This window comes from Anopheles marshallii, chromosome X, assembly GCF_943734725.1.
Source record: "Anopheles marshallii chromosome X, idAnoMarsDA_429_01, whole genome shotgun sequence".
Taxonomy (NCBI): Eukaryota; Metazoa; Arthropoda; class Insecta; order Diptera; family Culicidae; genus Anopheles; species Anopheles marshallii.
Window position 1 is genome coordinate 7,996,956 of NC_071325.1, and position 27,092 is coordinate 8,024,047.

Sequence of the window (27,092 nt, forward strand, 5' to 3'; positions counted from 1 at the left end):
AGGGTTTTGTTTTATACGGTACACCTACGCACCTACGGGGCGAAGTCACTCTAGTCACTCCGGCGCAGAGATTTTCCATTACGGTTTGCCGCCGCGTTGCAGTAAAAACCCTCGCCCACACCGAATATCTTCGGGTATTCGCGTGTGGGTGCGCTCTACCCGTGGGGAAGGGGAAGAACGTCCGTCGTAGACGATACAATTTCAATGTTTATTTTGTTTGTTTGATTATCTGAGGAAAGGTCTGTTACGACGGCGGGAGGCGAAGATCTTATTAACTTGGCAGCGCACGCACCATTTTCTTTTACGCCACCGGAAACCAGTGGCCGGGGCCTGAGAGGGAAAGTGTGCGTGCCAAAATCAATAACTCTGGTTCAGATTGGAGTACGTTCTACGTCTACCCATAGCAGCAGAGTTGATATCGGAGCTGTTCCTTATCGTATTGGTGTTGACGTTGTTCAAACGATTAAATGGCGAAAAAAAAAATTGGAGACACGTCGACTGAATAGCCGACCGAACTCCGGAATGACAGATCGATTATCGATTGACAGCAATAGGGGCCGCGCTTTGATCATACTGCAGCTCCCTCTGAAGCTCATTGGAGGTCGTGGGAATTTCGCTGGAATACGGATGAATCAACACTGTCCACCGGCTGTCGGTGGTTGTGAGTCATCAGAGCTTCCTGAGCTGTCCGGCTGAATTACGCCAGCACGTTTAATGGGGGGGCCTCAATTTCCGCTGACATTTGCTACTGCTCAACAACCTTTTTAACTGCCGAATACTTCCTCACGCGAATAACGCTATCTATGCCGTTCCGGTTTGTGGTTGTGGGGGGAAAGAACCTTATCAACAACTTCACATCCCGCATTCTGTCACCGTCACGCTTGTGAGCCTTTTTTTGTTGTTGGTTTTTTGGAATTTTTTTTTTGTGGGGAAATTCAGCAAACGTTACACAACCGAAGAGCTACAGCCCTATGCAGGTTTAACCTTTTGTTGTGGTAAGTTGTGGAAATGGATTACATATTAAGCCGAGCGAGAAGCATCAACTGTAAAGCGCCATTGTGTGCAATCACTACGGGACGTTGGGAATAACATTGTTATGGTTTTTTGCTTTTTCGGCCTCTTCCCTCCCCCCCCATCCCCTGTTAGCAGTCCAACAGCACCAGCAATCGCCTACATTATTTATGTACTTTACGGGCTCGACGCTGTTTACAAACAACAACAACAGCGAAGTGTGACGCAATCCGTGAGAATGCAATGCTCGAAAACTCGAATGCATAAACACTGTTGCAGGGAATGTAAACAGACAGGGGTTTGCGGATGGAAGCAACTCTTGTCCCGGTTTGCATCTGTCGGTCGCTAAAAGGACATCTAGAACGGCGTCTTTCCGGAGAACCGGGGAGGGTTTTTATGAAGACATCCAGCATGAGCACGTGCTACCATCCTTCACCTTTGTTTTCAACAGTTTTGGAGTTGTACATGAGTGCGTCATTCGGAGTTGCAGCCGGGACGGAGTTGAAGACCGCACAGTCCGATTCGTCCACCTCATTGCAGAACTGGTGTATATTGCTCTGGGTCCCGAATCTCTCAAGCCATCACCGTTACCAGCAATCCCCAGGCACGCGTCATTACATTAATGAACGCTCAATTCAATATTCAAATACTACAAGCAGCTTGGTCAAGTACCAACAAAGGTGGCCGCATGCTCCGGATTTTTTTTTTATAATGATTCAGCAAAGTGGTACGTTTTTGTTGCGAATGACATCATCTTCCCGTCCCTGACACGAGTACACTATCGCTACCGCGCAGATACAACACCGCACCAGCGCCAACAACACCTCTGTATGACACATTTGGCTACGATATGCGCGGCAAACGCGGTTGCCGGGGGTTGTTATTCTAATGCGGCCCAGCTGCCAATATAGTGGCACCGCACAATCAGAACAAGGGTGATTTGAATTTAAATCTATCCGAAGCCAGCAGCGAAGGCACACGGGACGTACCGGACGACCTTGCCGTACCCAGTGCGGTGGTGGTCGTGGTGGTTTCTCTTCCGATTAATTTACGTACGTGTGCCGATTGCCTGGTTGGAGGCGAACGGTTAACTGCCACTCGCTGTTCGGTCGACTTTTGCACTCCTGACTACGGTTGCCCGATCAATGGTGAGTGTGCTCCAATGCCAACCTGCACCCAAAGGTGGTGGGAGGTTTTTCCCTCATAATGCCCACCAGTTCGGGGTAAGCGTAATGATTGATCCCGCGATGATGATGGTTGCAGGTTGCGGGCGAGTGTGTTTAGATAATTTTCCCAGCCTCATACCGACCGACCGTAACGCATTGTATCGGTTTACGTAATAGGAAAACCGACTGTGCTCAGCAGTTAATTGGTTGGTTCAAACGAATCCCGTCCCATCTCCCGCTCCAGCCCAGATGTACGATCTTAAACGGGAGGGTGAGAGTTGATGTTGGACATGAAGCTGTGTTACAAAGAATTGTAGATCTACTGCAGTCATTAGCAACGATGTTTTGTTTAGCTATCCAACGAAGCCTCTGCTAATTCAATGAGGAATGCAGATGGTAAGACTGTTGAAGATACTCGTTAGATGGGTTACTAGATCTCTGGACTCTGGTGCTGGAATTCTACCGTCTAATAGTCCAATAGTCAAGATATTGCGTAGTAAGATGATAAGGCAGCTGGAGATACTCGCTTAAGTTGGAGTTACTAGATCTCTGGACTATTAGCTGGAGTTAAACCGTATAATGCTCCAATAGTCCAGATATTTCCTAGTAAGATGGTAAAACTGCTGAGGATACTCGCTTAAGTTGGATGGGTTACTAGATCTCTGGACTCTGGTACTTGAATTCTACTGTGTAATGGTCGGAAGGTCAATCTATTGCCTAGTAAGATGATAAGGCAGCTGGAGATACTCGCTTAAGTTGGATGGGTTACTAGATCTCTGGACTCTGGTACTTGAATTCTACTGTGTAAAGGTCGGAAGGTCAATCTATTGCCTAGTAAGATGGTAAGACTGCTGAGGATACTCGCTTAAGTTGGATGGGTTACTAGTTCTCTGGACTCTGCTGCTGGAATTCTACCGTCTAATGATCGGAAGATATTGCCTAGTAAGATGATAAGGCAGCTAGAGATACTCGCTTAAGTTAGATGGGTTACTAGATATTTCTTGACTGTCAGCTGGAGTTATAGCGTAAAATCCTCCAATAGTGCAGATATTGTCTAGTAAGATGGTAAAACTGCTGAAGATACTCGTTTAAGTTGGATAGGTTACTAGATCTCTGAGAGATGTTCTAATAGTTAAGATATTGCCTAGTAAGATGGTAAGACTGTTGGAGATACTAGCTTAAGTTAGATAGGTAACTAGATCTATGGACTCTGGTGCTAGAATTCCACAATTCTACAATAAAGTCTAAGCCAAGATATTGATGAGTACGAAAGGCACTTGACAATTGAAGGTGATCTCTCTACAAATCAAACTATTCCAGAATCACCCAATTAAAAGATGCCTTGGGAGTCATTAGACAACCGTCAGATAGAATTCTCGAACATTCTTAACATTTTTCTTTACATATTTAGTGGGTATTCCCATATCTAATGTCCACACCACTTTGAGCAATATCTTGAAGCATCTACCGACATAAACCACCTCCGATAAGGGTGTGCTCTACGTAACGGACGCAGCAAGTTTGACACTTTTATGATACGCGAACTTTTGGTAACGTTTTGTTGGGACGCATTCAGTTTGTGTTTTCTGATCTGAAGTACACGGCAAACCTTAAAATGTACAGGTGCCATCACCGTTGGCGTGACGCATGCCTTCATGTGTTTGATCGTAGTCATCGTGCATGACACACCAGCATGCTTCCCAGCCGGAATTGAACCGGTGGTCCGCAGGCCCCGGTTGATTGGTTGATTGGTTTCGGTGGCACTCGGGTTGACATGCTCGGGAAGCACTGTAACTTGAGCACTGGTACGCTCCGTTCCGCTGTACGACTTCATCAGTTTTCCAAGCGATAACGTGCTTCCCGTTCCCTTCCTTGGTTTTATCTCACTTTCGCTGGGTTGCCGTTCGCCGGCATCTGTGCGCTTCGGAACTTATCATCACGCAGGGACACAGCCGTAATGTGGAGCAATAAACATTTGCAACCCAAAACCGCGATACGGGCACGTTTCGGGGCGTGTAATCGGTGCATTCCCGGAACTCGTCCGGCGATAACTACACAATTACATGCTCTTCTGTTCCATGCACTGCAGTACGTGTTTACGTCCAGCCGGTTATTTAAAAATGCACCCAGAGTATGTGTTTGTGGGAGTTGATTGAAATTGGTCTCCATCGCAATGTGGAATGAACGACAACCAGATGGTGGCGGCGGGTGCTGTTGTTGGTGCTTCGATTGCGGCAGGGAAAAGTGCACCATGTGCTCTAAAAATAAATCACCTTCGCTCTTGTTTCTGGCTCACAGAGTTTGGAGAAAGAAGGGGGGGAAAAAAACTAACGAACCACACTGAAACTCGCGCCACCCTCCGAAATGGGCAGTGAAATTGGAGAAGAACAAATCTCCCGGACCGTGCGTCCGATCGTGCCTGTCCTGTACACGGCCACTTACAAAAGTGCTGCGTCCGAAGCAGAAGACGCTCCGAAAACGAAATGGAAAGTTGCGTTTGGCTCTATTTACGATTGTAATGCGCACGTCGCTTGCATCTGTCCCTTTGCTCGAGGGGTTGTGCACTTTTGTGGAATGGCGGGAGAATAAATCTGCCCAAGACCGAGGGAAAAAGAAGCCTCGCACCGTACGGTGTTACCGTACGTTGTGCACCCTTGTAGTAAGATAAAACGCACCCCTTAACCGGCGGTGTATTAGTGTGTGGCAGGATTAAAGTATTGATTCAATTTCACTTATCGCTCCCTGTGTCCGCTGTACGGCAGATAAGCGGCGGTGCAATAAGTTGAACAAAAAAGACGAATGCAGATTAGCCACGCATCGGTTTCGACAGGTTACACACGACAAACGGCACAAAAAAGCGATAAAATACACTAACTTCACCGTTTCACCAATCACATTAGCGCGATCGAAGGTTACGCGCGGCTTCTTACCGACAAAATAAAGCACCACTGAAGCACCGGAACCGGAGACGCGTTTGTTTGTGTTTTTATTTTAATGCCACACTTGCCACTGCGTAAAGCGCGAACCGCGACTGGACGCTCCGGTGAGATCGGTTTTACCTTCCAACGAACGCACCAACTAGACTGACGATGGCGTGCGTAGCAGCCGTGTTTTGGCTGTCGCACAGACGGTATCGTGTTGGCTTGTTCGTACCATCTCTCTCACTCTCCCTAGCTTGCAACGGACGGCATTGTGTGTTGTTTCGGTCGCGCGTAGGCAACAACGTCCAGTACCAACACAAATGTCCCGAGTCGCGTCTAATGCAGGGGCCGGCAAGCAATTGCGAGTATACAGCGAAAATAAAATTCTTTTTATATCACAAAACGTGTAAAGGGCGGTTACTATTTGCTTCCTCTTATAGAACTCACCCATTCGAACATGAGTTACCCCAGTCCAGCAAACAGATGGAAACATCTACCAAACATTTCCCATAATATAAGCTAAAGATAAAGCTCATGCTTTATCGCTTTGACGATCAAATGACGATGCCTTTATCATGATGTTCTGTCGAACTTCAAATGGCCTAGAGATCAGACAACGATATTCATATTTAAGCTGGTTTATGGAACCTATTCTAGCTGTCTTGAAATAAGAGTGGGCAAATGATGCCACGAGCCGAGGACGAGTTGTCTGATATCCAGAAATTTCAAAGTTTAGCACACCCATAATTGGAACATCAATATTTTTCCAGAGTGTTCAATTTTACAACTAAATGCCAAGAACAGTTTAAGCTCCCAGCTAGCCCTATAACTGCTAACTCGAATCGGAGATAAAGTTTAATAACGAAAAAGGTAAAATTATTTAGTCATCAGCACTGTTATCCTAATGAAGACTGTAATGCTAGCTTGCGTGGAGTTTTCAAAAGGGTGAAAAAGCACAGATCTGCGTTATAAAATAGTATTATTAGTGTGAACTCTATCATCACCTCTATTATCCTGCCCGCAGACTTTGCCAACCACTGGTTTAACAGATCGCGCGTCTACATCCAGCCTCGCGGGATGAGTAATGCGGCAGCGTGGTTGTGCGTAAAACACACATCCACACACACACACACACACACGCAACCCAAAGATCATGTGTCGCTAGAGTGAGAGCAACAGTGACGCTTCTTCCCTGTTCCACGTTCATCAATACGACGGTCTGTCGTCATTGAACGATGGGCTTTTCATTCTTCCTGGGGCAACACTCTTCCTACAAAGCGCATTATTGTATGAGCTCATATGACACTGAGGAAAGGTTTTTTTTTGCTTCGATTTCATTTCCATCCCCTATCTCCACCCCGCGCCACCCATGTGTACGTGGCGTCATTCATCGTTTTATTGGTTGCCAGAGCATTAAAGAATTGCGTCATTTTTTCGCACTTCGATGACGGAAGCAGCCTCCACAGTGCAGCCAAGGATGGGATTTTGGTAAGCATAAATAAAGCGTTGTACGTGGAACTGTTCGTACACATTCAGCCCATTCGGTATAGGTCTATGCGGAGGCTGACATGACTCATTTGGATCGTAATGGCCCGTGCATTGTAAAAGTGGGGAATGACTGGGTTGTGGGCGATGACATGATCATACATAAATTGTTCATCGCAGACGACGACGGGTTGACCTCATTATGTACCGTCTTCTTGTTTGCTGTCTGCTTTTTTGCAATTTCTACCAGTGCATTCTCCTTTCTTCCCTTAAGGCGTGGATAAATTGAACAGGCTTATAAATTATATTATACTGAAGACATAATTAATCATCCCCTATCTATAAACTAGCACTAAATGTGACTCGTTCGTTCGCGGTGACAAATTTCTTTACAATCCTATGCAAATATTTGTAAAACAAGGCGACAACTGTTTGATTTACAGACTGAATGGGAAGAATATATAATTATATATCGTTTTATTGAACCGGTTCTATTCCAGCATCAATGTTTTAAATAACTACAGCAATAAGCACAGATTGAGTTGTTTCCTTTCTCTTTAACCCCTATGTTAATGTATATGTGTTTTGTTTGTTTTTAGCGCGACAAGATGACTTTATGGCGATTATTTTCCGCCGCATATTGAACAAGCCGGAATATTAGTTGTAACAACGGCTTTGCTTGTTTATTTGAATAATGCGTTAATAAATTATACATGTTGCGCGTGGATGTATGCCATCATGGATTCATCCAGCCCGCCTCAATACGGTCGCATCATCGTGTTTCATATGAGCGGCGTGCTGGTAAGCGATGTCAGCGACGTATTGTTCTGCGGCACCGGTGACTTTTTGTCTTTTTCGTCAAACTCGTCCGTTTGGTTCATCTTCAGCTCGTACAGCACCGCGTTCAGCTTGTTCCATTCGTCCATGCGCGGGTTGGCGAGATTGTCCGCCACATCGTACACGTAGATGCGACCGGCTTCATCGCCCACCGTCACGTGCAATCCGGATGGTGTCCAGCTGACACGGTTCAGTGCTGGCTGTCCGTCCACCGTGATCGAGGCGGTCGGTACCTCCGTGTCCTGGTTGAGGTTCCATAGATCGAGCCGACCGCTACCATCGACACCGGCAAACAGTGCGGGATGGATCGGCGACCAGGCCACATCCATCACATAGTCCGAGTTGTCCTCGAATGAGTACAGTGGTTTGTTATCCTTCAGGCTCCACAGCTTGATCGTCCAATCAATCGAGGAGGTGAGAAACAGGTGACCAAAGTCGGGCGACGATTGGTTGTGGTGCGCCGAGATGCCCGTCACCGGACCAAGATGCTTCTCGTACGTTTCGCCAATGCCGGACCGGTTACCGTGACGGCTGGCCGAGTAAACGTATCCGTCCTCGCCGCCGAGCACGAAATTGTTCACCTCGTTGTGCGGGAACGCCATGCAGGTGACGGAGATGGCCTTCGACTGGCGGTGCTGCAGTTCCAGCACGTCTTGCGGCTGCGACAGCATGTCCAAACTCCACGAGCACAGCTTACCGTCCGAGCTGATCGAGATGACGTTGTGCGCGTTCTGGGTACCGACCATCGACAGACAGTACACTGGTTGCTGTTTGGTGGTGAAACGAAACGCACATTAATATCAATATCATAAAGCACAGGAAGAGATGTCAGCGGGGAGACCGTACCGTGTGGGCGTTGGCGCTGAGCGGTGTTCGGTGAATCGGTGTACGCTTCTGAACCCTGTTATCCCACAGCACAATCTGGCCCGAGTAGGTACCGCCGAGTATCAGGTTCGGGTGGAACTTGGCGAAGCAGGTCGACATGACGGCACTCTGACAGTGGAATACCTCCTCGGGCGTTTGCTTCTTGAACTTGGTGTTCCACACGACCACCACACCATCTGGTTCGTTCGGTGTCTCCTCGTTGCTGTGGTACGACGCAACCATCAACTCCGGATAGTGTGTCGACCAGTCGAACGATGTCACGCATCGGTTCTTCGACCAGCGGTCGCAGTAGAATGTCCGGTTCAGCGACAAACGGGCATGGGACTTTTCGTCGCTGGAGAATATTCATACAGTCAACAGGCTGAAAGTACGGTTACACTAGCTAAAACTTACTTCATATCGTCTGCCTCACCGTCACCGATGTAGTCTGTGTAGATGTCCACCGTTTCGGACAGGGCTCGTTCCATTACCTTGCCCGCGCGCAAGATGAAACGTTGGAAGTCCTCCGAGAGTATGATCATCTGTTTCTGCTCTGCAGAAAGTTCTTTCACTAAAATCAAAAACAAAAGACTCCTTAGTGGATCAGCTGTATACGGGGTGTGTAACATTCCGCTTACCTTCCTTCAGATCTTCCTTCTTTTGCTCCTGTGGCGTGATGGCCGGTGCGACCTCCTTAACTGTCGGCAGACCGTGGGGCAAAATACCTGGCGGCAGTTTCGAGTGGAACCCATGGTCGATATGGGTGAGGGAGCTTTCCTCATCGTCACCTTGACCGTCCCCAAAAGTAAGCACTGTATGAGTAAAACTGTTTCTGATCTAGTATCGTCTGAGACACGCAGCAGGTATAATAAATAAAAACAACTTAACAACTAAAGATCTAACCGTAAGAGCAAAAAGTATAGCCACAAAAAAACATGCATAACACCCTTTTTATCTCTCTCTATCTCTTTCTCTCTCTCTTTCCCACCTCTTCTCTCTAACTTCCAACCTCTCTACATCACTCCCGGACGCTCTGTGTGATTACTTGCTTTCACTCAGTTAATGGCATTCTCGATTCTCATGTCGCATTCCTTGCACTAACACCACTAATTTACAGTAAAAGCATTTGTAAACACATTGACTTCAATAGTGATAATCGTATAAGAACATATGTACAAACAGGCTGCACCAACACGCTATTTGCCGCGTGGATAAGAATGTGATTGAACAACACAAATGTTCTCTAGTAGATGATGCCATTTAACAGCCTGCCATTTAATAAGAAAGCAATAATAAGTACACAGAGTGTAGGGAATCAAGTGTCAAAAATCCGAAAGAGAAAGATAGAAAGGAGAAAAGATAGTGAGGAAAAAAGGAAGAAACAGATGAAAATAGATAAGACGCACAGGGAAAGTGTTTGGTAAATCGATGAGAAACGAATGGTAAGGTGGTGCTGAACGAGTTAACGACGCGAGACGGCGAATAGTTGGATAGTCACTCCTCCGAAGAGTTGATTTACTTTTATAGAGATTTGGATAAACATTTCCTGATTGATTTCTAGATTGTTCACACCTTTTCACGGCAAAAGAATCTCTACAAAACATTGTGCTTGGCACATTACGACTGTGGCTAAGAATATTACATATCGAGCAGGGATGGAAGACACTGGCAACTGCAACCTCAATCTTCAAGCCCCAAAAATCGTGGGAGGAAAGGCGATCAAGCTGTAGTGTTTTGCCGGTTATTTACACATGATTGAGACGGCAGATATTGGGACGTGTGATTAATATAATAAACAGAGAATAAAGGTAAGAAAACAAAATGGCAGCAGCGTAATATGGGTGTCATTCGAGCGCTACACTAATACACGTTAACTTGTCTCGTGTGGCTAACACGCTGGCAACATGGTGATGGTGGTGATAAGATGGCGTTGCAGATGATAGAAGTAGTAGTAGTAGTAGTAGTAATAGTAGTAACAGCAGTAGTAACACATTAGTCATATATATATATATATATATATAAGGAGGGGTGATAGATTGCCCTGAATGGTCTTGCATACGATTTGCTTCTCTTATTCCGAATGGGAATCGCGTATCTAGCAGAGGTTTAAAAGAGCAACATGTACTCCCCTGGGGATGGATAAGCCAGTATCACTCCAGCTATGAGATATTGATCGCGAGTATGAATATACGGTACTAACATATGATAACTATTTCTCCACCCATTTTTTTCTTTTTTTTCTTTTTGCAGGATATTGAAGACAGGGTTGAAATAGACAAGAGAAGTGGAAGAGATAAAGGGTATAAGACGGACAGAAAAGATGGCAGATAGAGGGTTAAGAGAACAATGCCATGTCAACTAGAATTTGAACGGAGAATACACAGAGATGGTGCAGATTAACATCACAATCGGGAATTATCCCCTCCCCGTAAATAACTTAGAATGGTAGTCGAAATTTCAAACGTTCCCGTCTTGGCAATGTGTGTCCTTGTTGTACTTAACCATTGATTCAATGATTAAACCATGAGTTGTGAAACATTACTACTACTTTCCTGTCCATTTGTATGGCAAGCGAGAATGAGCGAATGGTGCCGAATAGTGACTAAACATACACAAAGGGGAAAAGCGATTATTGCGGTGGTGTGTGAGTTAGCCAAGTTTGTTGAAGTCAAACATCCATAACACCAGGAACCCATTCCAAAGCTACATAATAGTCACGCTGATCATCGTTAGTACCTTCCAAAAGGTGGGGAGTTATATATCGACGTAGATGCAGTTAGTCGATGAATGGTTACCGTGTATTACAGATTAATTTCGCTACGTGTATTCGAGGTTGTGTTAGTGTGGGAGTACAAAACAATACACCAGAACAGCATTCCCAAGGTTCGTGGATTGTCACATCGCTTCACAATTACGACCGACGCTTCGGCTTGCAATTTTCCAAAAAAAAGGACATAAAGGGAGCGACGTAGATAGGTGGACACGGGTGTTTTTTATGGGTGTATAGGTGCGTTTTGGTGTACTACTACACCACATCCCCCAGTCGACAGATCTCTACAATATTGTGTAGAAGGTATGTACGCCGGAAAGTATGCAATATGTAACAATCACACTTTTTGCATACTTTTAGGCGTAGTTACAGCAACACCATACGGTAGAAAAGGCACTAGGGAAGTTTTACAACAGGTGACACGAAAGATATTAAAAATGTGTAATAGCACCACCAAAGTACAGGAAGTAAAGAAAGAGTGAGAGAGAGAGAAAAAAAGAGAGAGCAAGTCTGAGAGCATGGATTTAAAAAAAAAGAAACAAAACACGAATGTTCACGGTGAGGCTACTCATCATCCGTTGGAATACGTCGTGTGATCACAGTGTTGCCGAGGAAACACTGGCGCGGAAAACAAAATCAAAACGCACATCTTTCAACACAGCCAACTCCTGTGCAAAAAAAAACGAGCACAATCTAACAACCAATAAGGGCTACATTACAATTAAATCAGTGCAGTAATAAGAGTTTTACAGCAACACAAAAAACACAGCAAACACTACATTACTAGCACGCATCACGTATAAAAAAAACAACAAAAATCCAAGAGAAGACAACAACCAACAGAAAGCAAAGCCACTGGGGAAATGCTTCTGGATAGAGGGGGTAGTAACAACCCGGGCTACGCATGTAGGTTTTGTGTGTAAATTGTGTGTAAAATTTGCAACAAAAAGAAACGAGTACCGAATGTAAGGAAAATCTATTAACAACATGATAACAACATAGAACCGACTATGTGGCGTTTATAGAGTAGTAAAAAAGTCTAACGAATAAAAAAAAACGTATAAAGAAATTGCGCAATTTGCAAATAGAGGTAACCAAAAAAAAAGGAGAAACAAAAACAAAAGAGAGCAGATTAATTTGTTTGTTATGGCAAAAACCTACCTGTAAACTCATCCTCCCACTCTAAACCGGGGTTAAGATTGTATTCATCTTGAAATGGGAAAAAAGTCTAACTTAAACTTTTGCTGGTATCTGAAGTTTAATGGTTTAGATTTTGTTGTTGTTGTTGTTGTTTGGTTTAAAAAAAGAATAGGATAGAACATGTGTTTTAATGACATCAGGGTTTTAATAGCGCATGTAATAGGAGATACCAAACACATGTGCCTCTCTCTCCTAGCGAAGAACACATGCAAGCGTGAACTTTTATCCGAGTGTTTGGATATTGATTTATTATTCGACCATTCGCGGATATTGTGAATTTAGCTAACGCGGATAGAATATTGATTCGGTAATAACGCCTTTAATATACTATTTTTGGGTGAAAAGTTTTTGGGCGAGCATAACGAAAGAACGCAGCCACATCGTTTCTGTTTCTCGTTTGTTTCGGGGATGGGCGGGAGGTGTAGGTGGAAGTGGGCGGCGGTTGGGGAGGAAGGGGAAAAAGAAAATGTAGATGGAATTGGCACCACGCGTAAATATTCTGGTACGGATAATGGACGGGATCGAGACATTCTATACTACTGCTGTTGTACGTGGATAAAACCTGGGAACACCTTTATCAGCGGCTAAAGCTGTCTTTCGTTAAAATGAAAGCGAAACTACTTACTGGGATAACGGATATAAGAGTAAAGGGAGGATTTGTGGGTCGGGATGAAGTACTTCTCCTTAATATTCTAATATTATTTAATAGATATAGAGAGATTTGATGTACCGAGAGATGAAACCTAGCGTGTACGCAACAAACGAACCAAAAGCTATACAATAAAGCTATCCTTATCCGTGAATACTTCCACCGAGAGATTAATCTTACATTCCACACAGCACCTACGGGGAGGAACTGCTCTACTGAGATGATAGATGTTTTGAGACATTTCGGTTATATGAAGAGAACAAAAAATTGTATCCTACTAACTAAGAAATGACTAAAATGCAGAATTCTTTTTATAAACTAAATGGAATGGTACGGAACACCTACGGAAAGCCTTCGTGGTATGGGTGGTGCAAAATACATAACGCGCACATGAATTGCTCCCTCACACGATTCATGAGCACCGGAGATGTTTTGATGCATTGATCAAAATCAAGATTAAGCTAATGGTACGATGCTGGAGAGAGCTAGTGGACACCAGCAGTATGTTGTACTATGGGGAGGTAAACAACGCGTAAGAGGGATTATCAGCTCCAGCCCCGAAACAATTGCCGATAGGCTGCGTTCTTTCACAAAACTTAAAGTGTGAGGATATATCAGTGAATCAGTTTGAAAGCAAGATGGCTTTTGTACAGACGATAACAATTGCTACACGCTGAGTGGTATGCCACTTCGAAACGTGGGGATGTTAGCTTTAAATGTCACAATGCACAAGGTTTTTCGAGCGAAACTAGAAAAGTTGCAACGGATGCATGGTACTGCTTAGGCGAAACTAGAATGTGCCGAGATAGATCTGGAATTATTCCCACTCCTATCCTAGATATATCTCGGTAGATTTGTACTCAACTTGAACATCATCCAACAGCGATTAAACCGTTGTAAGTTTATCTTCAAAATCCTAAGAATGTTCCTGAAATTATATCATTCTGGCCGCTAGTAGTTCGGGAAGAATGTGTTGAGTTTAATAGCACAGAATGGAACTCTTTTCTATAGCATTTCTTTTGTAATTAAACATCCACATTTTTTTGTATATATTACACCACATCTGCAGTGGTTGATTAGGAAGCGAATAACAGCTGCTACTACATGCAACTGCGTTTTTAAAATATTCACCAAACAATTCTACACGACCACTCAATCAGTAAAAACGAGTAGAAACTTTATCGTCCATACAAAGCCATAATGTAATGATTAGATGAGGAAATAACAAACAAAAAACCGAACAAATGTTGCAAAAGGAAAACATTATCCAAAAAAACGGAGCCCTTTCGTCAACAAGTACACATAAAAACAAAAGGGGAAGAGGAAAGTAAATATACTCATTGCATGCATTTGCCTTTTTCTCCGCACAGATAACATAATGGGTAAAGAAAACAGGAAAAGGAAACCAGAAACGATAACAAATATAAACTACCATGGTTTGGCTTGGCTCATAGTTATAGGAAAAAAAACACCAACAACTGATGTGAAGTTAATGTTTCAATTCTGTGGTGAAATGGTAAAGGTGTAGCGAAATGAATATAAGAACAAAAAAACAATATATAGAAACGAACAGGAACGGTACGATTAAACGAATAATAATTCCCGAAAACAAACAAACAATTACACTTAATAGATATAAGTGAAATAAATAGAAGAAAGAGAGAAAAAAGGGGGAAACAAATGGGTGGAGAAACTAAAGTGTATTAACGCGCGAAGGGTTGATTTGGGCTTTTATGTGTGTGTGTTTTTTTAAGATTTCTTTTTTTTTCTTTGAAAAAACAACTCTTCTCATAAGATAAGGGAGTAAATGAAGCATATCTTTTAAATAAAAAAAAAATTACGAAACAGATCACTAACATTATAAGGCAGCGGTTTATAAGGGACGTAAGAATGATAATGATGAGAAGAGAGATAACATTAAAGTATTCGTTACTATTGGCAGGATCGGATGAGGCAGAGTACCGATGAACACTTAGTAGTTTGTGAGATGTTTTAAAAGGATGAAAACATGGCAACAATATTAACTCATCTATGTCGCTCTGGAGTAAAACAACAACACTCTATTAGTCTACATCAGTCTTGTGCCAGATAATATTTCATTATCCCGAACAATAAAGAAGTATTGGCTTACTCGTAGAAACAATAGATGAAGAAAACTCGGTTTATAAATTTTCTATTTGATGCATTAAACTGTTTGGGCTTCAACTTTTAGCAGCCATTTCGCTGGGTGTCTCATTCTTTCCATGCTTGCGACGGGCATCCTAAACATATGCGCATGCCTTCAACAAAGAAGCAAATGTGGGGCGACCGGTAACACATAACCAGCCACAGAAAAGCTTTACTTTATCCTGGAAACTACACGAGCACATAGGGAAATAAATATAGCAGAGCAAAATGCTCACAATTACATGCAGATTGCATGGACACATTGGATCGATAATTGGATGATCTCCAAAAGCGAATGTATTATTTTGACTAAAAAACTTTAAACCTGAAGGTGAGGAAAAAACTTCTGGGAAACAGTAGGGGATAGTACTTTGATTTCTTTTAAAGTAAAGCTAAAGACCAAACCAGGTAACGCATCAAATGGAAATCGAATATGCAATAGCGGCGATGAGATGTCAGATTTGTTAGGAGTTTAAATCGACACAAACCAATGTTTGTTTGGTATGCAAAATTAACTAGAAAAATACAACAGGTGACTAGAAAGAAGGAAGGTTGAAACGAATTACTCACCGTAATAATCGGTTGCGTGGGCTGCAAATCGTGTCGTGGTGACCATCGGTTCAGCGGTGGTGGTTTGTCATTTGGCCAGGGAACATGTGCAGTTCCATTTTTCCCGCAAAAAATCACCAAAAACACACCGGAAACAAGGGTTGGGAAAGAGAGCAATAGTTAGTTTCATTCTAGCAATGGGTTGCGTTTTTTTTATATATTACGCTATTGCTCCTAGAGCTCTGAGCGTCTGTCATAAACAGTACAGGTAACAGTGAACGATACAAGCTAAAGAAAAACTTAAACAGAGGACAGAGGAGTTCCAGAGAGTACTATAGAAAAGGCCAAAGGGCGATTTGTCTTCTTTTCCTATATGAATGGCTAATTATTACTAAACTATAGATAAAGTTCAAACTAAAAAAAAGCTATAGCTAATGCCAATTCCTTGCCTTATAAGAAGAGTAGAACACAGTGAAACGAAACAAAACAATAAAAATAAACCATGAGCAAACCAAAGTAAGCAGCAGGAAGAACTGAGGACGTAAAAGCGGTAGGTTTTTACGAACAAATTCGGTACCGATCTTTTGTACTTTGTCTGTTAATTCTTTTGTGTTCAACAGTGTGTATAGTACTGACATTTCGGCATCAAGCTAGAGGATTTATCGGTATATTTTTGTTTTTTTTTTGATACGATAGATGCTCTTGGTACACATCGATATCATGCTTTACCTTTACGCGGTCTCCACCAATCCTCCATATATCCTGATAGAGGTGAGGAATGGCAAGAAAAAACTGTATTTGTTATTTTATTTCAATAAATGTTCCTCTGGAAGTGGCGGGTTTGAAGGATAGTGGTAAGTTTTAGAAAGCTTTGCGAAGCGCTTTTTTTAGGGGGACAAGAACGAATACGGCGTATGGTGTTACATTAATTGGGTGAGTGTTGTACAAAATTAATGTGATTGAGTTTGGAGTCCTTTTTCTTTGCTGGTCAACCGATCGATACGTTGCATTTGCACTATCGCATGACTAGCAAACAGAAGTAAAAGGTCTTCCATCATATTATTCATACTGTTTTTTTGTGGTGGGTTTTTTGTGCCGGCAGGTCAAAACGGAGACACACACACACACTCCTATAAGGGGGGCACGAGATTACGACTAGGAGTCATTATTCACGGTATAGAAAAGGTTTATGCTTTTTATGTGTACAAGATGTGAGTCAATCCGATAGAAGCACGAAAAAGGATTCTAATACACTTACCGTCGCGCTCGTGACCACCGGAACTGTTCGTTTGGGTTTGTTTCGAGTAAACGACCGTCTCCTTTGGGGGAATGTTGGTGGCCTGTACGGATACCAGGCACAGGTTGACCGGCTTTTTGCGATAACTGTCGGTACGGAGAAACCGTGAGTAGATATTTTGACGATATTTACAATATTTTCGAAACATTCTACTCTACCTTTGTCCATTGATGCTTGGCTGCAGGCTGGCATCGGGCGTGTGGGTGGTAGATTGATCGGAGGTGGCGGAATTGACTGACGACAATGACGACAGCACCTCGGACACAGGGGCCACACCCAATGAGGAAAGCATCTCATCCAGATCCCTACAAAGGGAATAGGTTAAAACAACTTACTCAGCGGATAGCTACGATTATGTCATGTTCATATATACTTTCGTGCGCTAGTTTCCGAGTGACCCAGCTTCCCAGCTGCCTCTTCCAAATCTTTCTGCTCTTTTTCCTTCCTCCGGCGATCCTTCTCTTCCCGGAGGGCCTGTAGTTTGGCCTTCTTCCGCTCCAGTTCCGCCTTTCGGTCCATCTTGGAAAGTTTCGCGAGTTGCTCTAATTGCTCCAGCTTTCACAGCTACAAAACCGGGAGGTGGGATGAAGAGAAAACAAATAAAAAATGATGTTAAAAACTGATGAATGATTTGCACACAACTACAAGGAGGAAAAAAAGAAACCAATATAAAACAGCAACAAGAAAAACAACTGCACAGTGTAGAAGAGTGTTGTCCGGAAAAGCATGATGTCATTTTTGTCATTAATTTTTTTGGCGATGTTAAAGCAGCATAGAGCATAGATTATTGTGTGTACTACAGAAAGCGTGCGGATAAAAAAAAACAGCAAAACGTTAGTTTTTCGTTCCAGAAGCGATTAGGGATTAGACAATTTTGCTTTCGGTTTATGTTTGCTGGGACTCACTTTTTCTGTTCCACCCCGAGAAGATAATTATAAGTATGGATTTTTCAATCTTTGGTAAGTGTTTGCTTTGGTTAGGAGTAACAAGCGCTTCGTACGCAGTATTACAGTTATTGGAACGAAACAGTTCTACTTGTGTCTCGCTTTCTCTACCGTTAGTGCTACCCAGTGAAGGTGGCCGATTTGCCACCTCAGTACGTGCAGGTGTGGGGAAGTTACGGATTTTTAAGGGATTGGTTAACACTTTTTGCCACAAATGGATATGATGCGTGTTATTAAAATTCCACGGAGGTGATAGAAGACGAGTGACGCATCCGTTGATTGATTCGATCGGGGACACACGGAACACAAAAAATTATTTCGGGGCATTAATGGCGTTGCGCAGAGGAACCAACAGTGAGTTGGTTGGACTACACGGATGATGGATTTTGTTGGATCGAAGAGAACAGATGGTGTCTGTTGATTGTTAGTTCACTACAACAATTTACGATACTGTCCCCGGAGTCTGGTGGTAGATGGAAAAATATGTTTTAGTACCCGAGCTGTGAATGAAATTATCGCTTTTCTTTTCGCCGTATTTCACGTCCACACTACACAAGAACGTCGCAACCACAATACATTCATCGGCATGCCGTGAAAGGAATACCAGTACGGATAAACGGATGACACGGGAAAAAACACATCCCGGTGGTGACGCACACACAGCACGTTTATATTGTATATTTTGATGATCGGGGAACAATTTTGACGTTTCAAACCGAAGGAAGGAATAAATTTACAATTGATGAGATGAAGTGCATATTGAAATTATATTAATAAATGGTATCGAAACCCCTTTTAATAAAAAAAACAATGAATAAAAAAAGTTGAAGCCTTGCGCTGTAAATAAAATAAAATGTACAGGTTAACTATTTGTTTAGATTGTAATCTTCAGATTTGATCATGAATAACTACAGTAAAACAATGCAAATAACTATCATAAATACAAAGAAAATGTAAAATGGTACCGGTAGTGGTGTTAGCGGATTGGTCTTCACACGACAAGAACGAGGAAAATGCTTACCGGACCAAATCACTCGTATCAAGCACTGACTATCGGGCTACGATGCAAAATAAATCGATACGGCCTAGTCGTTCTTACGAAAAAAAGTACACTTCGCTTAACTTTAACACAATATTCACTTGAACATCATCATCATAAATCTATTACAATGTTTTTTGTTGTTATACTCCAAAAGCAAGTGTTGCTGAAGCTACGTTACGTACTGTTAAAAGTGAAGAATGGAAAGAGATGAAGGACTTATCTACCTTCAGCAACTGTTTGATAGTATGCGATCTGTAGCAAAAGACCACCAGTTCATGATCGATGATAACACGCGAGAGAGAGACAGCACTTGCATGTTGTGAGACATGCAGAGAGGCATTTTGTGTTTGTATATATCATCGCTTGGACCAGAAATGGAGGATTAGTATCAAATTTGCCATACTCCATGCGTGGATGTTCTCTTGGTATCATTATTTCGGAAAGTGACCGTTACTGGCGGATACCCCCCCAACCGGCAGTTTGGATTTCAAACCAGTCAAAGAGACGACACACTAAAATTTTTCAAAATTAATTAAAGCCTTACAACTTCAGTCGACGTTTCGAGCGGATCTGGTCAATCATGCTGATGCTTTTCCAAACATAATTCTATGCTGGAAGTATTTAAATCTTGACGTTGGTTTTTGAGCCTGAAACAAACAACATGCCTGTTCCGGCAACGCCACCGACAGGAGCAAACTGGTGGAATGAAAGATTTCAATTTTGAGTGAAAAATACCATGCCAACCGTTGCGCAATGCATTGCGCAACCGTTTCCTGCCTGTTATCCATGGTAACTTGTTTATTGGTTTTCAATATTGTTCCATAATGCAATCTCAGCCTCAGAACCTGTTATTTCCTCTGTGTCGCTGTTGTTCTGCTAGCAGTGCAGTTTGTTGTTTAGCTAGATGAAGTGTAGGTTATTTTAATGTTTTACGCGCTTGAAACACGCAAAACTGGCAGGCAAAGGTATGGCACAGCTAAAGTCATCCACCTCGAACGAGGCAAAAAGCGACACCTACTCCAAGCTCAACTTCGAGCCGGACGATGAGGAGGTGGCGATGATATTCGGGTTCGAGGAAAACGATGCCCGCCAGAAGCTGCACAACTTTCCGAAATGTTCGCGCTTGGTCATCAGGTAGGATGGCATCCAGGTATTGTAGAGAAACCCGAGCTCACCCATTTTGAAACCCGACCAGCCCCGACCTGCAGGCTGAGCTCGGCATGGAGATCGGCACCACCGTCAGCGTGGAGCACCCGTGGAAGGAGATCAAGAAGGAGATGCTGGAGGACCACCTACCGGGCAAGACGAAGGTGCAGCGGCAGCTGAAGGACAAACTGAAGGACATGGAACCCGGGAAGCTCATCCTGGTGGGCTACCTGCCGGACCAGAGCACCGAGGAGGAGGACCTGTTCGCCGTCTTTACCGACAATCGGGAAACGCGGGAGGCCCGCGAGCTGATCCGTCGCTTGGAGCTGGTGGAGCGTCTGTCCGCGGCGGCGGCAATGAGGAAAAAGCCACGTCGATGGCAGTCGCGTGGCAGTGAGCAGGACGTGGAAAACTTCATACCGCAGAAGCGCACGAACGTGGTGAACGTGGAGTCGCAAAGCATCTATCCGGCGCAGCGCGTCGGCTCGTACCGGTTTCGGCTGCGTATGGTTGGGGACGCACGGGACGGTTACGTGGAGCTGGTGCCGAAAACCGTCTTCCACAACATAGTGCGCCGGTCGATCGACTTCGGTGTGCAGCTACGGCCGCAGAAGGTGCACAAGTTCCAGCAGACCGATCCAACGTTTCCCACCAACGCCTGGTCGCAGTATCTGTACGAGATCGGGGGCGAGCCGAAACTGGCTACGGTCACGTCGACGTCGACGGCGGCGGTGGGTCCCGGTGGCGCCGGCAGCCAACCCGTCGCACCGAGCGATCATGTGGAGCAGCTGCTGCACACGCTAGAGTTCAACCAGATCGATATGTACCGGAACGACTATCCCATCATTTCGCGCCACAAGTCAATCGCCAAGTACGAGACGCCGGTGGTGGAGGAAACGATGTGCTTCATGGATCGGTCCACCTGCGCCAACAGACATGTGTCCGCCATCGAGTGGCATCCTCAGCTGACGGGCACGTTCGTGGCCGCCTACGTTCACCACATTCCAAGCGTGCTGATGGCGGTACCGCGAACGGGACCGGCAACGAACGGGCCGGAGGGTATGCGGACGGTACCCTCCGGTGCCACCGTGGCTGCGGCCAGTAGGGAGGATGCGGTCAATCGGCTTGTGTTCGAGAAGTGTCCCGTGCTGGCGTGGAACTGCGAAGAATCGCTCGTACCGAAGCTCTGGCTAGACTCCCCGCGGGAGGTGACGGCACTGTCCTTCTGTCCGTACGACGGGCGATTACTCGTAGGCGGTCTGTCCAGCGGTCAGCTCGCCATCTGGGAGCTGACGGATGGGCAGCTAGACCACACCGGACCACGAGCGGTTGGCCGCGAAGCGAAACACCACGGACAACATCCAACGCCGGAAGCGTACCGCAGCGAGATCAAGCTGCTGCTCGGCAATGCCACCCCAACGAACCGTCTGGCCCGGGGCCATGCGGCCAGCTCCAGCGGGCAGGCCGGCACACTGGCGGACGGTACCACCGGGGCACCGGAAACACCGTGGCATGTGCGTCCGGCCGTCATCAGCGCCCTCGACCGGTCGGCACGCAAACCGATCACCGTGATCCGCTGGTTGCCACAGAACTACCACTGCGTCACCACCGGGCAGCTGCGCGTCAACAGTGCCGAGGACCGACCAGGCCGATTCCTGCTGACGGCCGCACTGGACGGTACCGTCTCCGTCTGGAACCTCGACCAGTCCGTCCCAGCGACGCTGGCGGCACACGCGCAGGAGAAGGATAAGGGCGCCGGTGAGGCGGATCCCGTCGGCGAACCACCGACCGGCAGTGGACTGGCCCGACTGAACCACCTGCTCCATCCGACGTTTCGCGTCCGGTGCGAGGTGCCGCTCGTGACGCTCGCACTAGACGAGCAGCCGATCGCGTTACGGGGCGGTGGACCGTCGGGCGCGTTCCAGCTGCCGCCAGTCATCTGCCAGCAGGCGTTCATCGCCGGCACCCTACTCGGTGGGCTGTTCTGGGGCAAATGGGACGGGTACGAGTTCGATCAGGGTGCGATCGTGAATGAGGAGCCGGTGCGCGACCGGGACACCTTTGCGGCGGTCCACAACGGGCCACTGGTGGCGATCGCACGCAACACCTTCGTACCGGACGTGCTGCTGACGGCGGGCGGTACCGTGCTGGCCCTCTGGACGGCCGACTGCCGCCAGTCGCCCATCTTCTGGCGCCTGAAACCGGTGTCCGTGACCGCCTGCGTGTGGAGTCTCGATCGACCGTCGGTGTTCTATGTCGGACTGGCGAACGGCGACCTGGAGATATGGGATCTGCAAAGTAGGCTACTAGTGCTGCGCGAATTACACCTTTTTGCTTCTTACTATTTTATGCGCACAGTGTAGTGATGGAGTTCATTATTAATTAGATGACTTTATGACTTTTTTAGATGACTATGTCCTTTACTGGGTCCTTGATCTGTCACGACTTTCTCCTCTTTTTTTAGTAACACTACAATCTCAAGAGCTCTTACGTTTCTGGCTTTCTTTCTGGACAGTCTGACCTGTTTGTAAGGAATCGGTCTGGAAATGAATATATCCGAAGTCAATTCTAGTGCTCCGGTATACTCCAACTACTCCAGGGTCTATTTCAGAGATCTGACTTACTCTGTTTATCCCAGACCACTCTAGACATCCCAGACACCCCAGACATCCCATTCCAGTGTTATGACTTACTTTGTTTACTTCTGTAGACATCTCAGACATTCCAGACATCCGATTTCAGTGTTCTAACTTACTCTGTTTACTCCAGACTTCAGTAGACATCCTAGACACCTCAGACATCCCATTTCAGTGTTCTGATTTTCTCCGTTTACTCCAGACTTCTGTAGACATCTCAGACACCCAGACATCCCAATTCAGTGTTCTGATTTACTCCGTTTACTCCAGACTTCTGTACACATCTCAGACACCCAGACATCCCATTTCAGTGTTCTGGCTTACTCTGTTTACCTCAGACTACTCGAGACATCTCAGCGATCCAAAACATCCCATTTCAGTCATCTGACTCTGTTTGCCTTAGACTACTCGAGACATCTCAGAGATTCCAAACATCGAACACATCTATCTTTTCATTTAAATCATGTTCATTCGTTTTCCATAGAATATTCGTATCTGAAGACGAGTATCTTGCTTCCATGGGTTTAATAGCAACGTTCTAGCAATTCTTATAGCAGTTTTCTGTAATTGTCCAACACCTTTCCACGACCTTTCTCGAAAGTCTTGCCAGACTTTTGAGTATTTTCCTTTGGGATTCCCAGTCCCTATTATTCGGGATATTCACAGTTTTCCAAGGATTTCTTCAAAGTCCTCCACCTGGGACTTGGTGAAATTCGTACCTCGGCACATTGCACAATTAGGGCAAATTTTACACACAGATGTAACGAGCACGCACGAGTAGAATTAGACATTTATTATTGCAATACACTTGCTAATGTGATGCGACATATGATTTTAGTTGAGGTAACGAAGGTAACAAAAATCCGCAAGAATCGACGTCGTCGTGAGCGTGTGTTTCGCTTGATTTAACCATTTTCTTCCCAAACATTTCCAGTCCACACGTCAACTGCCTGCGTGACGCTGAACCTCGGTGCGAACGTGCTGTCGATCATCACGCAGCAGCAACATCGCCGCACGCCCCATCGCCATCTGGCGGTGGCCGACGGAAACTGCAACGTGCGACTGCTCAGCATTCCGGCAGCATTTGCCGAACCGCGTCCGAGCGAGCGGAAACGCTTCCGGCAGCTGATCCGGGCCGAGCTGGCCCGAAAGCACGATCAGGACGCCTGGGTGCAGCGCTACTACGAGCAGAACCGGGAACAGATCGAGGAAAAGCTGCGCGCAGAACGGGAGGCACGCGAGCTGGCGGAACGGCTCGAGGTGGAAAAGCAGGAGCACGACGACTTCCTGCGCCGGCAGGCGATCGAGGAGGCGAAGAAGAAAGCGCTGCGCGATGCAGAAAAGCGCGTCGATCTGAGCCGTCGGCTCGAGGGCCGTTGGCGGTCCCGCTACTACCGGGCACTCATCCGCACGATGATGGCCCGCCGCCACCTTAGCCCGGAGCTGCTGGCGAAGCAGATGCACCCGGAGCGCGAACGTCGCCGGTATGACGTGCGGAAGCGGGCGACTATCGGCGAGAGTGTTGCGGCCGCCCCCGAAGATTACCGACGCGTGCAGACAGCGCTGGAACCGGGCGAACCCCGGGCTAGGGCGGTGCTGTCGCTGGCGGAGGACGCTGCCCGGTTGCGGGAAACGGTCCGTGCACGGTTTCGGGAGGAGCTGAGCGACTATCCGCGCGTCAGCTGGGAAGCGAAGGAGGTCCTGCGTAACTTCCGCTTACCACTCGAGCTGGACAGTGTCGTCAGCATCGTTGCGAAAGGACGCGCCCGCCGGGAGCTGGTGCTTTCGGACGACCACGGCAATCTGGAGCATCTGCAGTCGTACCTGGCGAAGCAGACGGCACGCGGTTCGGCTGGCGGAGAGGGCGGCATGGACAGTCCGGCCAACGGCGAAGCGGCGGACACCACCGTTACGAACGTGAGCCCGGAGGCGCGACGCACCGTTGGGTTGCAGCGTGCCCGCTCGGTGACGTTTATTGACGACGTGCCGAAACCGAGTCCCGACCTGCAGGGTTAGAGCACGGGGTAGAAAACGGTACCTAAACCGGAGCTCATCCATCCTAATACGATGGGGGCAGGCAAGAGGACTTACGAATCCCGTTACACGCGATACGCCGGTGACATGACATGACAGTTGAGCAGTCAGGTTCGAACTGTTTTTTTTTTTAACCGGCCTAGCGGTACTTTTCGTGCCATCCAGTGACGCAACCGCAGCCGACAACCGAACCGACCGAAGATGGATATTCGAACTGTCGATAGAATTCCCGATGAGGAGATAGGCCGGCGATGCGGGAGGTATTTAACAAAGCAAAAACAGCACCAATACCAGCACGGGACAACTGTGTTGTTGGAGAACAGTTGGGAGTACAGTGCTGTCGAAAATATACGCTAGGCAATTGTTTATTCTAATAAAAAATCCAAATAACGCACTGTAACGCATCCCGAAAGTCCAACATGGCGGAACGTATCGCATGATAGATGGGCTCGCTAATGGCACCGGCAAAGGTTAAGCAATTTAATCATAAAGAAAATGAGAAGTTGTTTACTTACTCCACCGAAAAATATGCAAACACACCCGACACGATACGTTACGATATTAGCATACAGCTTCACAACCTTGCCAAAACAGAAAATGCCAAAATAACGCCCCCTTGCAATACCAAACCACACCCCTGCCGGTGAACACGACGTTTAATTGACGGTAGATCTATCGCACCCCGACACAAATTCCTCATTAGCTGAACAAGCATTGATGGGGTGTTGTTTGTCTGGGCATAACGTGCCATAGGCCGCTGACTGCTGCTTGTTGACATGCCGTGCACTTACAACACCAGGTGTCGTTCGCACTTTAGTGTGCAATGCCGGGCAGCAGGTGGCGAGTTTGGGAAGAATTCATACTGCGTCTGAAGATCCATTAGCTCGATGGAGAAATTGTGCTCGTTGCTTCATGTTTGCACCAACATTGCACGATCGTAACGCATATTGTACAAGGGTAGGTATGGTTTCGGTTTTGGAGCTATGTGTAAACAATCTGCATCAAATCCGAAGTAAGTAGGCGATGCGTCTACTTTCCCACGGTGGGGAAGACCCAGTGACCGGCAAGGACCTTTTATCACAGACAGATAGCTAGTGTGGGGTACGGTAACGCCTCATTCGGTTGTTCCAAATACGTCACGCGTGACAAAGGTACAGCGAAGTCGGAAAATGCGAGTGTCGTCAGACATTGCCTTCGAACAAATCAGATATCCGGACCAGAAGTAAAAACATCTTGGAATCTTTGCCCTCGAAATTGGGACGGCCTTGACTTGATGGTACAACGGTATCGTTGTGGTAGTCATTTCCCCACCCCCGGGTCTCGCATGGCATTCGTTTCTGGCGACACAAAAGGGTCCAGCTCATGATTTGTGAGTGAATCTAGATCTTAAAACGGGCTCTCCTCAGTTTTGAACGCCAACTTGCAGTTGCAAACGTTCGATGTACTGCTTGGGAGCAAGGTTACTGATCACGAATCTGGAGCATGCATCTGCCGCCTCATCCAGTCGCCCAGTCTTTCCCGGCCCGGTGCCCTTACGACGGATATTCTCGCAGGCAAGATCTGGCCCACACTCCCGCCTCGAATCCGTCAACGTCAACCGGAGACGTTTCGTGTGGTAGACACTTTGCCACATCGCGCCTTTCGCTCGTCGAACAGGGCGTACCCGTAAAGGTTTTAATGGTGCTCCATTTTGCCGGGCGCACACATATGCGGTAAGAAGCCGCCCTTCGGGTTTTGGGCGATTACGCACCTGTCGCGACCGCAGCCGCGACGAGCCCTGCATGTCAATGTTGCTATTTTTATTGTGGTAACTTCTTGTCTGTTTGGTTTGGTTTTTTTGCAGACTCCGAACTGCTTCGTCGACGTGTCGGTTGCATTCAACCGGAAGGTGTGTGCGAACGGACCCCCGGTCGAAATGCGTACATCGATGCCCAAGTCACCATTAGTGATGGTGGAGGGCCCCCCCCCCCGTTGCTTCTCCCACCCTAATGGGCTACGGACACGCTCGGAATATGACATGACGGCAAGTGCGGCTCGATCGATCGACCAAAGCGAAAAAAGTGAGCCAAAGAGAAGGAAAGAGAGAGAGAGAGAGAGAGCTACGAATACGAAAGAAACCGAAAGAAAACCCAAGCGAAAATGGAAGCCTCAACCGCAAGCGCTGCAAAGCCGAACGAATAAGGTAGACCGGCCATGAGTAGCGGTGCGAACGGGCCCGAACACATCCTGCCTGCCAATCGTGCATAGCCCCACCGTGCGGTCCATCACCTGCAGCCCCCTGTGTTCTCCACACTCCGAGCCCCCCCCCATCGGCAGGCTGGTTCCCTCACCGGCAGTGGCGTAGAGGGATTCATCAAAAATAAGAGTATTATCAC

At 46.3% G+C, this 27,092-nt stretch overlaps 2 protein-coding genes across 2 annotated transcripts; one reads left to right on the top strand and one right to left on the bottom strand.

Moving 5' to 3' along the window:
- Window positions 1-7,365: 7,365 nt before the first annotated feature.
- On the bottom strand, window positions 7,366-17,434 carry LOC128715651 (cytoplasmic dynein 1 intermediate chain). The gene is made up of 10 exons (XM_053810597.1): window positions 17,289-17,434; window positions 17,074-17,220; window positions 16,877-17,001; window positions 16,348-16,410; window positions 15,640-15,660; window positions 12,216-12,263; window positions 8,923-9,072; window positions 8,699-8,855; window positions 8,267-8,639; window positions 7,366-8,187 (listed from the first exon to the last, which is right to left on the bottom strand). The coding sequence occupies exons 1-10, from the start codon at window positions 17,432-17,434 to the stop codon at window positions 7,366-7,368; spliced, it is 2,052 nt and encodes a 683-aa protein (XP_053666572.1).
- Window positions 17,435-19,868: 2,434 nt separating this feature from the next.
- On the top strand, window positions 19,869-24,699 carry LOC128712329 (dynein axonemal intermediate chain 3). Its single transcript, XM_053807228.1, has 3 exons — window positions 19,869-20,035; window positions 20,097-22,345; window positions 23,618-24,699. Exons 1-3 carry the CDS (start codon window positions 19,869-19,871, stop codon window positions 24,697-24,699), a joined length of 3,498 nt encoding a protein of 1,165 aa, XP_053663203.1.
- Window positions 24,700-27,092: the final 2,393 nt, after the last annotated feature.